The following is a 12,688-nucleotide window of genomic DNA, read 5'->3' on the forward strand; positions in this document are numbered from 1 at the left end:
TGAAATGATCTGACTTAATAATCATCTTATCTCAATCCTCTTGAAACTTTTCCAAGCTCTCATCGTTCCAGCTCAAGAATTTGCCGTTGAAACTCTTGACCTCGCTGCCTCCAACGGCCAGTCTCGCAATGACATGACCCGGTTGCTCTGGCTTCAAAAGCCCTCCACCGCTCTTCAGTCCACTAAACTTCTCTCTGTCCTTTTCGCTCATTCGCTCATGATGCACTTCTCGAATCTCACGCTGCATCTCCGTGTCCACGACGCCTGGTCTGATAGAGATTGTTGTGACAGAAGGTTCTTCGACTGAGAGGGTAAGGGCTAGGTGGTTCAAGACCGCTTTGCCGGCGCCATAGCAGCCCCAGCCTTGGTAAGCGGAGGTTGCGGCGCCGCTAGAGGTTAGGATGATGCGGCCCTGGGTCTTGCGCAGGCTAGGGAGGGAGGCTTGAATCTAGTAGAGGTCGGGATGGTCAGATGGGATTTTGGATCAATCAGAGGAGATGGAGCATTCTCGTGGCAGGCATATCTGTTATTACACTTGAACTGGGCGATGAACAACTGATTGGACAATCAAACGGAACCAAGACGAGATAGGTACTTACCAAGCTAAGAGCACTGAAAACGTTGACATCGAATCCCTTCTTCCACTCCTCAACACTGGTATCAGCCACCTTCTTCACTGGGTCCAAAGACCCATGGTTGATAATCAGCGAGTCGAGACGTCCCCATTTCTCGTGTGCCAAAGCTACAGCTTGCCCGGGTAGCGAGGCATCGGACATGTCCCCAGCGAGGACAGCTACTTTGTCAGCACCATATTGAGATTGCAGAGCGTCGAGAGACGACTGGGTTCGTGAGACGAGAACCAGCTTGTGGTTGCGGGAGAGGAGGTGATGGGCAATCGCTTGACCGATCCCTGATTGGAGATGTTAGTAAAAGACGAACCACACAGTCTGTCATGATAGCTTCTTTTCGATGTATGCGGAAAACTAGTTGAAACGCGCCAACTCTTGCACTGCTATTGTGTTTCAGAAGACGAAAAGGGATATCGACTGTGGATGCTTTGGCTGGGTTGGAAACAGATGCTATGGGCGTGTTAGACGCACGCACATACCTCTCGATGCACCCGTGAGAATAACAACCATTTCCTTTGATTGGCTCATTTCGACTATTGGTTGGGTGTTTGGAGCTACGAGCTGGATACTGGAAAAGTTATGCTCGTGTTGGAGGGGCATACGTCATATTAGTCATCTCCTTATCATTTGAGTAGTTCGTAGATAACCTTGGAACTATAGGGCAACTTGAACGGCATGAGCATTTGAAGCAAGCATACAGTAATTCATTCAAATGATTAACAGAGTACATTCGAGCAATTCAAAGCTTGAAGCATCGGCTTGTTGGCCTAATCTAGTGCATATCTGAAGTCTTTCACGGTACCGCAAAATGACACCCGACCGGAGCTTCTAAATTTATACAGAATACGGGAACAATTTCGCTCGATACACGTCACACATCCAAAACTCTCTCCATGACTTGACGTCTACATACTCGCCTTTCCTCTACTCTCAAAAGGCATCAGCAACACCAACAGCCCCGCAGCAATGAACAACGCCCCACTCACATAAACCGGGGCGCTAGTCTCCAAATCCGCGAACATGGCAACAATGGGCGCCATGATTCCAAAAACTCTGTTCGCGCTGGCTGTAATGGCATTCCCTGTACCGCGATCCTTTGTTGGGAAGATTTCAGGCGTGTATGCGTACAAGACTGCGTACATGATATTGCTCATGAAGTTGTAGGCACAGTTCCATCCGAGGAGGCTGTTGGAGTCGACTGCCGTTGTAGAACATAGCAGGAATACACCAGTAAGTACTGTAGACAAGGCTAGGGTACCTTTGCGGCCCACATAAGGCGCCTCAATGAGCAGACCACCAATGATACAGCCTGGGACTCCTAGGACGGCGATGATGAGACTGTTGCGATAGGTGATATAGGTTGAACCATCGCCAAAGTCGGCGCCACGTGTGGCTTGAATGTAGGGTAGGTATGCGTTGTAAAGCGGGTAACCGAGTCCGATAAATGCCCAGACCAAGGTGATTGTGCTAGTTGAAAAGGCTAGTTTCTTTGTGGCGAAAAGAGCCTTGACGTGAGAGCTGTCCAGCTTCTGGAGGTTGCGCCTGATCGCTGTGGTGGCAGTACTGGATTGCTGAGCGGCATCAGGCAGCGCATGGTTATTGCAAGCCGTCAGTTCCTCGACAGTCAGAGACGACGTTTTGCCGTTGCGACGAGCAACCTCATGAACAATGCGGACAGCTTCCGAGTCATTGCCTTTGCCCATGAGGAATTTGGGCGACTCGAAGATTGTGAAGAAGACAAAGCGTCCAACGAACATTATAAGAGCAACACCTCCCATTACCTTGAAGATGGATTAGCGATTACGTTCAAGACCGTGTGACATAGTACTAACAATCATAAAGTATCGCCACCCCATGTTTTCTCCTCTTGTGCAAGTCGTATCCGTCTGTTGACATGTAAGGTTTCCGAGCAACGGCCATGCTACAAGGGTAGCAAAGACTTGCGCGAGCGCCCAGTATATCGACAGAATTGTCAACAAGTACTGGTGTGATCCAGGGAGAAATTCTAGGAAGATGGCAGAGTCTACAGGCAGATTTCCACCTACGCCAATAGACCACAAAGCAGCGAAAGTGCCAATGGCAGCAAAGTTTGGACTGCTCGCCGCTATCATACCGAATACGGCTGTGATGCCAATGGTGAGATTAAAAGCCCATCGCCTACCGAAGATGTCACATCCGAAACCCCAAAACACTGCACCGAAGAGGAGTCCAATGTTTTGGGATAGAGACAGGAGAGGTGGCCTTGTAGGGCTGAACTCGTTGCTCACAGGTGTGAAGATTAGTGAAGTTACGATAGGCCATAGATTGTCCATGGCCCATCCGAAGCCGATGACGATAAAGAGCTGTAGGTCGTTAGATAATCAGAAGTTGGCGATTTCAAAGAACGTGTGGACATTCACAGGGCTTTTTAGTGTATGGCGTGTTGATGCGACACAAGCGAGCGCCGCCGAAATTAACACTTACCTGCCACTGATACCTTCCCATACCTATGTCCTGGATTGCTTTGTTCAGCATCTTCGCCTTCGCTTCGTACACTGGATCCAACGACCCGTCTTCTAGGACGGATACGGGCGCTTCTCCATCTCTTGCAACAGTTTGTGCCGAAGGCTCCTTGGTACTGTGAGTTTCATCGACCTTACCAGATGAGGCGGCCATTGTTTCTTTTTGTTCTCTGGAGCCGATCGTGAGCGCAACAAGTGAGCGAGAAGAGAGGTCAAAGTAAATCAGATCAAACGCAGACGGCTAGGTTAATACAAGCGAATTGGTGGCGAGCGCAGCGAGCATCAGGGACGCTAGGAGACCTAGTGAATGCAACATCTTCAACGGGAATGGTGTATGATTGAACAGTGGTTGGGTGACTGCATGTTTAGTGTGACGACTCTCAGTGTTCCTTCTCGCGCAATCAGCCTTCCCGTTTACGCAATTCCAAGCATGTGGGCAAGTAGCATCACCATGCGCGGGGTATTTCCTGGGGAACGCCACGGTTGGACTACCTAGGTACATGCCTGTTGTCAGATTCCGCGGGTGATTCGAGAAGACAGGCCGTAGTCTAGATCTACACAAGAGGCAGGTGTGTTATACTGTGCGATGAACTACGGGTGGAGGGTCAAGATCTGCGGTGCATGCAAGGTGGTGTGGGAGTGGGAAACGTAGATCCGGCAGCGGAGGAACTCCGCGCTAGTATGACGCGCCGGCACGCCCAAGCTGACAACACGGGATCCACGTGAACCGGGAGGAACAAGGCTGGAGTTTGGTAGTCATTATTTATTTATACCAAGAGTCTGAGACGTCATGTTTGGTGTGCATAATCTTGATGTAAGTACCAGCAATGCATGATGCAAACCAGCGCAGAGCAAGTCGGCGGGACGTGGTCTACTTCCACAGCTTGCTCAAACTGGTCGCCTTGTCGTCGTGCTTGTTTAGCACCTTTGCAGTGGCCAGGTCAAAGTCCTCTTGCGTTACGTGCACTCTTCGCTCCCTCAGTGCGTACATGCCCGCTTCGGTGCACACACCCTTCAACTCGGCTCCTGAACATCCGTTCATCTTCTCCGCAACCTTTGTTAGGTTGATGCCACGCGTCAGGTTCATGCTTCTAGAGTGAATGCGCAGAATGTCTGCACGCGCTTCGACAGTTGGTGGTGGGAACTCGATCTTTCGGTCGATACGTCCGGGTCGGAGAAGGGCAGGGTCTAGAATGTCCAATCGGTTGGTTGCCATGATGATCTTGATGTTCTTGGTCGGCTCGAAACCGTCGAGCTGGTTCAGCAGCTCCAACATGGTGCGCTGCACCTCGGAATCACCGCCCGAGCTTCCCTCGACTCGACTTGACCCAATGCTGTCGATTTCGTCCATGAAGATGATGCTGGGTGCGTGTTCTCGTGCCATGACGAAGAGCTCTCGGACCATGCGACTGCCTTCACCAATGTACTTTTGCACCAGCTCGCTACCCGACACGCGGATGAACTTGCAGTCGGCGTGGTGGGCGACGGCACGCGCAAGCAGTGTCTTTCCTGTACCGGGTGGGCCGTATAGCAGAACACCCTTTGGCTGAGCGATACCGAGAGATTCGAAGAGTTCGGGATGTTGCAGACCCAGCTCAATAACTTCCTTGATCTCCTTGATCTGCTGGTCCAGGCCACCAATCATGTCGTATGTGCTGTCGGGCACCTTCTCGACCATCATGAGGGAGACGAGGGGATCGACGGACGAGGGCAGCAGCTTCTCAAGCTTGTACGAGTCGCTGAGCAGGGTGACGCGCTTGCCGGCCGTGAGTTTGCTGATGTCGACGCTGTCGGCGACATCGACGACTGGCCCGGTTAGTTGGAGTCGCGGCTCTATCTCTGACCAAGAAAAGACATACCGTATTTGCCTTCGGGGTGGACCTTGACAAGCACCTTCTTGGTGCCCATGACCTTTACCACCTCGCCGACATAGGACCCCGGCTGCTGCAAAAGGCCGAGCTCTTCCCGCAGTAACCGCACTCTTGAGTTGTAGTCGTTGCGCTGGGCTTCGAGTCGTCGTAGCTTGGCCTGTCCCTGTATAATCTCGAGCTTCATCGTCTCGATCTTGTTGTGGAAGAAGGTGTCGAGCGCCATGGCTGTGGCGGGCGCCGGCGGGCGTCTGTGGGCTGCTGTGGTTGACTGGAGCAGAAGTGGAATCTGCCGAGTGGTGTGGAGTGAAGGGCGACAGAGAGGGTCGAGCCAAAGGGGGTGGGTGAGATGGTGATGGTGTGGGCTTTGGGCGGCTTTGGCTTGTATGTTGACGCCGTCACGGCCGCCGCTGGAAGCTTCTCGGATCAACGTTGGACCGATACGCCGGACGGAGCAAGAGCAACGGAAGCCCCACACGCCTACAAGTCGCATCACGGCCTGGGCCGCTGCCATTTCATACCTTCTTTCACGCACGCATCGATTCTTCACATTTAGGGAACGACTCGCAACACCACGCGAACATACTCATTCATTGTCAACACGCTTCACTCTGCCAACGAGTTGGGCCTCCGCCCCATCTACGCCCTGACGACGCGTTCTTAGCGCGCCCTTGCTTGTTCCTGTCGCGGCGCTGCTATGATCCGGTCCTGTCGCGCAAGGAACATGGCCAGCATGTCTTTGGAAATGGCGTAGTTGACTTGCAGACTCTGGTCCTCGGCCAAATTGTCCTGGATCCTGAGACGGCCTACATCTTTCCAAATGTCCTCTTGGAGCGCAGCATTGATCTGGAGAGCCTGGTTGCGCGATGTGTTGTTTATAATGGTGCGCTCGCTTTTGACGGCAACTTCTTGTCGTCGTCGTGTTTCCGACTCGTCAACGAGCGTTTCGTCTCCACTGTCTTCGCCGTCACCATCACCATTCTTATTGAGAGCCTTGAGGTCCGCAAGAGTCAGTGGCACAAAGCCATCATCTACCTTCGTCAGTTGGGCTCAGCACAGCGGGGTCATGGGAGCACTCACTTGATGGACGTCGGCCTTTCAGCAACCGTGCAATTGGGAGGCCCTTGCAGTCATCTACGTGTTCTCTTAGAAACTCATCGATTCGCCGTATAGCTTCCGCATTGACCACAGCTTCTTTCCCCTGCAGTGTGGTCAGTATATGTCTCACATCCAACTGGCACACCCGACTTCTTACCATTGTGCGTATCACTTCGACGTGGGCGACTTGAATCTGCAAGACAAGCATGGCTTTCACTTGGAGCAACTCGTCCATTACGGCACTCAGCTTCTTCTCGTTTGCCGAGCCGTCCACCAGCTGGCGTGCAAACTGATTGATTGTACTCGTCTTCTTAGGATCCAGAGTCTCAAGCAGTTTGGCTAGCTTGTTCTGAACCGTCTCCATTCGCCGCAGCTCTGCGGCGATAGTGGGAATCTTCAGATCTTCCTCATCATCTATAATGCCGATGATTGCCTTGATGCTTTCGAGTTCGCTACGATGTCGAGCCAGGACGTCAGCAAGACCTTTCTGACGCGCGTCTGCCTTGCGAAGACGGTCGAAGATTCGGAAGGCTTGCTCTATGAGTTGAGTGGTAGCTTGGATCGCGGCGACAACAGCTACTGCTTCAGCCTGTATTACACTTAAGCTTGGTCACTCATCGCATAGAGGAAGAAGAGGAAGAGTTACCATGGCGTCTAGTATGTGGATTGTAGTTCTATCCAAAGAGAACAAATACCAGAAATGGTGCTGACAGCTTAAAGGGTGCGACCAAGCACTTATATCCAACTGAACCCAACCGAAGCGTCTCTGGGGCGCAGTGTTCATTACGAGTCGACCGTAATTGCGGTTGGTCCGGTGACAGGTTCGCAGCAACGCATGCAACATCGCAATCACTGATTCGCCATCGCGAAGCGACCTGCAGCCGTAAATGCATCCCAAAAGAAACGCAAGTTCGCGCTGCTACTGGCGTCCAATAACGACAAAAGACTTTCTGAAGGGTGCGATCCTAAGCTGACAGCACATACGCTCAATGCCACAGCCTACTGGGGTCTGCAGCGGTAAGAAGGTATGCGTCGCACGCAGATCAGATTGCCGTGTCTTGCGTATGCCCTTGTCCGTTCAGCTAGGCGTTGATCGAGCCAGCACCAAATAGAGGATCGAACCGACTATCCCGGACGGCGTAGAAGCGACATACGGCGAAGTATTCTTTTCCTTCTTGCGAGTAGCGAGCGAGATCGACATAATCATAGGTGGGCGGAAGGTGAATTCGATCTGATGTAGCCTTGTTGTAAACGAAGAACTGCTGTAAACTACAAGGTCCAGTCGGCCTACGATATTCTGAGTGATCAAGTTACTTAAAAGGTGGGTCGGAATATGGCTCGAACCATATGGTAAGTGTCACTCGTGTTGGAGTTGAGAGTCAAGTTTCGACCTTGGAGAAAAGTCGCATCCGAAGCCCTTTTCTGCTGACCATCAGAAACCACTCTGTATCAAGTCGCGATGAATGTTGCTTACTGGGGATTGTACAGTAAACTTCCCAGACACTTCAATGAAGATGGAATCTTGAGTGCTTTGCTCTCGTTCAGCATCTTCGCTATGCATCTACTCGGTAGTGCTGATTGGTTCCCAAATGACACTATCTGTGTACGCCAGCCGCACTCGCGGTCTGAAGACACAACCAGTGTCTTGCTTGTATCTGTTAGGGGCGTGCTCTGTCAGTTGGAGTGGGGCTTCAACTTACAAACTAAGATTATAGACCTTATCTGCCACAGGTCCGTTGATTTGGACTGCATTTCGCTGGAGATGTTTCGGCTGACAGACGTCGCTACTGCTATAGCTTGTATATCTTTTGGAGTACAGCTAGGAATGGATATCGACGACATTATCCGATCGCGTGCGAACAACACCCTCTGAATAACATCGGCTTTGGCAATGTTATTGTCTGTACTCGTAGGCTCGGCTCTCACTATCGAGGGAGGCTGTGAAGATGTGATTGGGACAAGCCTCTTGTCAGCCGGGCGGGGTACGAAAACGCCGCGACCGGTGTGCTGAAGGCTGCATATAACTACGCAAGATTTGCTGGATGGTGTTTCACAGCCTGTATTGCCGTGCAGATCCGGTCAACTTGGAACGGCAAAGCGTAGATTCAAGCGAACGATTGCTTTGAATATCCAGGGATCGACAAACGCTCCTTGGCTCTTAGGCGCGCATTTGGTCTGCGCCCCATCGTCTTCTGCCTTGCTGCCAGGCTCGTACCACACGCAGTGCGCTTTGTAAGATCATCAGTTCCCTACCCATTCACGCCACAGCCATTATGAGCTACGTTGCTCGAGTACGCCTGGACTAGCGCTGCTCTCCGCAGCCACGATGGTCCTGGGCTCGCACATTGAGCATCCGCAGGCTCGTTGACCAGTCATCGCTGCGGCAAATCCTATTCAAGACGCCGATCCCGAAAGAAATGCTGGTAGAGTAAGATTGAGTCTTTTGTGGGGCGTGACCACTTTGAAAACATGGCTTGATTTGAATGCGCATTGCGAGGCTTTCTGCAAGGCCTTTCAACAACAAGCCGAGAAAAAGCGCACGAGTACACTTGTCCTGCTACGATCACAATACAACTTTAAAATGATAAGAACATGCTAGACGAAGAAGTTTGTGCCCTCTCGCTCGCAGGAGACGACTTGGAAGCAGACTGGGAGATGACGACTGAATGACTAGAGGCGAACAGGAGAGACAATTCGACTCGTATCAATGGGGTAGTAGAAATGAAAAAGGGGTAAATGCTTGCCCTTTCCTCTGGATATTTGGTCCAGAAGTTCAATCTTTTATGGGTATAAGGCTAGCCTTTTGGCGAAAGTAACAACAGACGCCACGTTTACAAGAAAGGTCTCGCTGGGACGAACTGTTTTAAAGAAGCGATCAACGAGGATGAGTAATGAAGACAATAAAGTTGAATTGATAAAACAGCTTGTCGGAAACCGTGTTGGCTGCACAAAAACTACTGCCTACCATAAAAGCGAAAGTCTCATCAACCACGATCTATCGTACAAGAACGTCTACACATCTGTTGGAGCTGCGCCAGAGGGAATAGCACCCGAAGGCATAGTTCCGCTCGGCATGGTTCCATTGCCTCCCGCACCGCCTTCACCACCCACGCCCATAGCGTTCTCGTTTGCAACACCACCACCGGCCTGGTAGTCCGCAGCAACAGCATAGTACTCGTCATCGGTATAGTCAGCTGTAGAGTTTATACCGATCTGGATCCAAGCCATCAAGCCGTCTTCCACATCATCCCCAAGATACACGTACTCTGGGAAGGGGTCGAAGTCATTGTCAGTCTGGACAATAGACCACATATCCTCATCGTTGGTAGTATATGCCTGGGTGTTGGAAGCATAAGGTTCCGTAGCTTCGACAGCAGACTTGAGGTCTTCGGGCCAAAAGAGCTGGCCAATATGTGTTACGGCACCATCAGAGCCCGTGGTGCCATTAGAGCGAACAGTCACATTGGTCTTGACGAGGAGATGGGTATGTGTTGCGCGACCTTCGTAGTGACCTGGAAACAGGGTTTCAAAGGCTACGACGCCATCCGCATCAGTCTCTTGGACTCCGCGGAGGAAAGTAGTGTTAAGGCCGCCTTGGCCGGACTCGACACCGCTGTAGTAGCCGGTGGAGTTGCAGTTCCACACGTCGACGTATAGCTGTGGGACAGGCTCACAGGTGCTTACGTCGACGTATTGGACTTCGAGGTAGAGATCGATGCCCGTTTGGTTCTCGACAACGTTCTTGCGGATCATCTCGCCAGTGACATAATAGGGGCCGTCGGTGACTTCGGGAGAGAGGATGCAGGAGGTGTTTGCAGCAAATATCTCACTGGCGAGAGTATTGGGTGTGTAATCTATCACGCCCGTCATATTATGATTGACGTTTTCGAACTCCTGTAGGAGGGCCAGGTCGCGACGGTACTTTTTGGACTCTGTGGGTCAATGTCAGCAACGTCTATGAGTATGTGAGGGTTCTATTGACAGAGGACGTACTCGCAGTAATACCACGCTTCTCGCGAAGAGCATCCAGAGTGTTTGCACGACGTGCCTCTGCACGGCGCATCAAGCTACGGTGCTTGAGAGTGTCTTGACATTCGGCCAAGGAGCGTTTTGCTGCTGCTGCGCGGAGACCACGAGCATCGATCTCACGCTTGATCTTGATGTGATCATGCTTTTCGCCAGGATGAGCAGCTATAGTGCTAATGAGAGATGTGGCTGCAGCAGCACTGGTGAAGATGGAGGCGAGATTGACCATGTTGGAATGTCACTTCCGGAAAAAGATCAGTTAGATGGAGTAAAGTGAGCAATGCAAAGTACAAGGATCTTATGCAGTCGGTAGAAGATGTCAAATGGTAGTGATGGAAAACATTATATTTCTTTGAACCTCGGTCTTTATACATTCCTTTCTCCCGTCCTGCTATCGTTTCCTTTTGGAGGCACTTGCCATAAACGATGCTGTCATTTCCTGATGGAGATACTTGCCATGAACGCATGGGCACGGGTGGGAAGGCTTCGTCACGATACGTGACGCGGCGTCCAAAGACCCTAAGCCTCGCTATGGCCCAGAAAGACTTTTCGAGGTTTCCCAGCGTGGACGTGTAGGAAGACTTGACCCTAGTGTAGCTTCACCACCGGGCTGACGGGTCTGGAACACAGCACTTCAGATCCAATCATACTAGTGGCATTCGTCATCGCGTACATCGCGGTTTTACCCATGTGAAGTTGGCCTGGCGGCGTACGTACGCCTAGCAGCGTTGAAACGAGCGAGCGGACAATTTGGCGCAAGGACCGCGCTCAGGCGGGAAGCGCCGAAGTTAGCCTCGGAAGAACCTCGAACTAGCTGTAATCAAAACTATCCTATTGGCTGCCGTTACAGTGGTCACGAAGATGTGCGTATACAAGTCGTCGCAAGCTTCGTCAAAGTTCTTGTTGAAGCTTGGATTTCGATTCAGGCACCAAGTAAAACGAGCCTTCTTTTACGCGTCCATTATTTTATTTTAACTACGCCTTAGCTCGTACCACAGTGCTACGATCGTTTGCTTCCCCAGGCCTTTTCCATCAAAGCCTCTACCGTGATCGGATGTACCTCTGGGAAGTCATCGTTTCTCAATCCCTCTCCTGTGACATCCATAAATCCCTTGACGGCCATGACACCATACTCAGCCACCATGTTCCGAATAGCATCTTCGGGAAGTTTATAAGAGCCCTCCGGTTGCTCGAGCAGCGTCGCTTGACCATGCTGTAGTTTGTCGATGGGATCATAGATGACTTCCCATTTCACGCCTACGATTCCAACTATCAGCATTGCGCTCAACATCCATGAGATGGTTGCCGACTTACCTGTAACCCTCTCCGCGATTCCTACGAGTTTGTTCCACGTCAACTTGTCGCTAGCAAAAGCGCTGAACTCGGGCCACCTCTTCTCCTCGTCCAGTAAAGCAGCAATATACTTTGCAACATCTGTCGAATGCAAGAACGTGACTGACGCCTCGCCGTCGCCTGGCAGTGCCGCTTTCCGATTGTCAAAGTCCAAGGCATATTTAAAGGGCTTCATATTACTTTTGCAATGCGGCATGCCAAAGTAATCTGAGAACCAGCCGAACATGACACGCGTGAAATCGAGGTGAGAGCCGCGGAGCAGATCGGCAGCATCCAACCACCACTTCCCTGCTGGGTGGAATTCGAGCAGTCCTGGGTGTGAGTAGTTGATCCCGTACTCGCTGGGCATAAAGCGCTTCACTGAGCCAGAATCGATTGCGGCTTGGATGAGATTCATCTGAGCTCTCGCGCTCTCTTCAGTGAAAAGTGCCAGTGCAGATATGACAACATCGACGTTGTGTTTCTTGAGAGACTCTTTGACAGACGCTACATCCCCGTAGTCTGCTTCGATTACTCCTACTGACTCAAGTCCTGGTATCTTGTTGGCCTAAACATTTTCAGCAACTCTTCCATGAGATGGGTACATTTCCGTGTTTGTACCTTTCGGCTCAAGATCAAAACTTGGTGTTTGCCCTGATGTACGAGTTCTTCAACGATCGTGCGGCCCACGCCACCGGTACCTCCAGCAACTGCTACAGTGACCATTTCTGGGTATTGATCGGATGTTTGTTATGGATACAGCTTGCTGTAGGCTAACAGAAGAGGCAGTGGTTGACGACAATACTTGAACAAACGTGAAGTAATTTCTGGCCGTCTGAGCACATCACAGCTATACTTATATGATCAGCTGGTGGACAAAATCCGGTTGAAAGCTTCATCGCTGAATCTACGAGTATTGCAGATTAATCTCCAAGTATCTTGGCATGGCGGCACAAAGTTACTCGTAGACGGTGATGGAAGCTGCGCCCTTCGTCAGCATGGGGTTGGAAGCGGGGCCTAAGAACTTGGCGCATCAGCTGAAATGCATGACATCAGATCCACAGACCATGAAAATGGTTGAGACGAGTACTAGCAGGTAGATTGCTCTGTCATGGCGGACATACGGACATTCTGAAAGTGCGTAAAGTAAGGGTGTCAGTTTCGAGGAGGCGCTTGGTGCATCTTACTACCTGGCTCTTTGCGGCTATGGTCTGAGACCGGAGTCCGCGGATCG

The 12,688-nt window shown here is 51.2% G+C and overlaps 6 protein-coding genes across 6 annotated transcripts; all 6 read right to left on the minus strand.

The window, feature by feature from the left end:
* Positions 1–31: 31 nt before the first annotated feature.
* Positions 32–3,284, minus strand: ACET3X_001230 (uncharacterized protein; the record flags this gene model as incomplete). The annotated part of the gene is made up of 6 exons (XM_069446498.1): positions 32–448; positions 600–910; positions 1,109–1,190; positions 1,616–2,410; positions 2,462–2,971; positions 3,093–3,284. The coding sequence occupies 6 exons, from the start codon at positions 3,282–3,284 to the stop codon at positions 32–34; spliced, it is 2,307 nt and encodes a 768-aa protein (XP_069311472.1).
* A 626-nt stretch (positions 3,285–3,910) lies between these two features.
* On the minus strand, positions 3,911–5,370 carry ACET3X_001231 (uncharacterized protein). The gene is made up of 2 exons (XM_069446499.1): positions 4,990–5,370; positions 3,911–4,936 (listed from the first exon to the last, which is right to left on the minus strand). The coding sequence occupies exons 1-2, from the start codon at positions 5,222–5,224 to the stop codon at positions 4,002–4,004; spliced, it is 1,170 nt and encodes a 389-aa protein (XP_069311473.1). The 5' UTR covers positions 5,225–5,370; the 3' UTR covers positions 3,911–4,001.
* A 288-nt stretch (positions 5,371–5,658) lies between these two features.
* On the minus strand, positions 5,659–6,745 carry ACET3X_001232 (uncharacterized protein; the record flags this gene model as incomplete). Its single annotated transcript, XM_069446501.1, has 4 exons — positions 5,659–6,029; positions 6,079–6,199; positions 6,254–6,685; positions 6,743–6,745. The coding sequence occupies 4 exons, from the start codon at positions 6,743–6,745 to the stop codon at positions 5,659–5,661; spliced, it is 927 nt and encodes a 308-aa protein (XP_069311474.1).
* Positions 6,746–7,475: 730 nt separating this feature from the next.
* ACET3X_001233 (uncharacterized protein) lies at positions 7,476–7,938 on the minus strand (the record flags this gene model as incomplete). Its single annotated transcript, XM_069446502.1, has 4 exons — positions 7,476–7,518; positions 7,571–7,744; positions 7,797–7,818; positions 7,914–7,938. 4 exons carry the CDS (start codon positions 7,936–7,938, stop codon positions 7,476–7,478), a joined length of 264 nt encoding a protein of 87 aa, XP_069311475.1.
* A 1,170-nt stretch (positions 7,939–9,108) lies between these two features.
* ACET3X_001234 (uncharacterized protein) lies at positions 9,109–10,351 on the minus strand (the record flags this gene model as incomplete). Its single annotated transcript, XM_069446503.1, has 2 exons — positions 9,109–10,028; positions 10,090–10,351. 2 exons carry the CDS (start codon positions 10,349–10,351, stop codon positions 9,109–9,111), a joined length of 1,182 nt encoding a protein of 393 aa, XP_069311476.1.
* Positions 10,352–11,122: 771 nt separating this feature from the next.
* On the minus strand, positions 11,123–12,180 carry ACET3X_001235 (uncharacterized protein; the record flags this gene model as incomplete). Its single annotated transcript, XM_069446504.1, has 3 exons — positions 11,123–11,379; positions 11,437–12,022; positions 12,076–12,180. The coding sequence occupies 3 exons, from the start codon at positions 12,178–12,180 to the stop codon at positions 11,123–11,125; spliced, it is 948 nt and encodes a 315-aa protein (XP_069311477.1).
* Between the last annotated feature and the right edge of the window lie 508 nt (positions 12,181–12,688).

This window comes from Alternaria dauci, chromosome 1, assembly GCF_042100115.1.
Source record: "Alternaria dauci strain A2016 chromosome 1, whole genome shotgun sequence".
Taxonomy (NCBI): Eukaryota; Fungi; Ascomycota; class Dothideomycetes; order Pleosporales; family Pleosporaceae; genus Alternaria; species Alternaria dauci.

What these genes read in the sequence shown, in the direction of transcription:
- ACET3X_001231 (XM_069446499.1), bottom strand. Translation starts at nt 5,224, where the DNA reads ATGGCGCTCGACACCTTCTTCCACAACAAGATCGAGACGATGAAGCTC. An exon ending in CCACCCCGAAGGCAAATACG is followed by an intron (nt 4,937 to 4,989) that starts GTATGTCTTTTC and finishes TAACCGGGCCAG; the next exon opens with TCGTCGATGTCGCCGACAGC.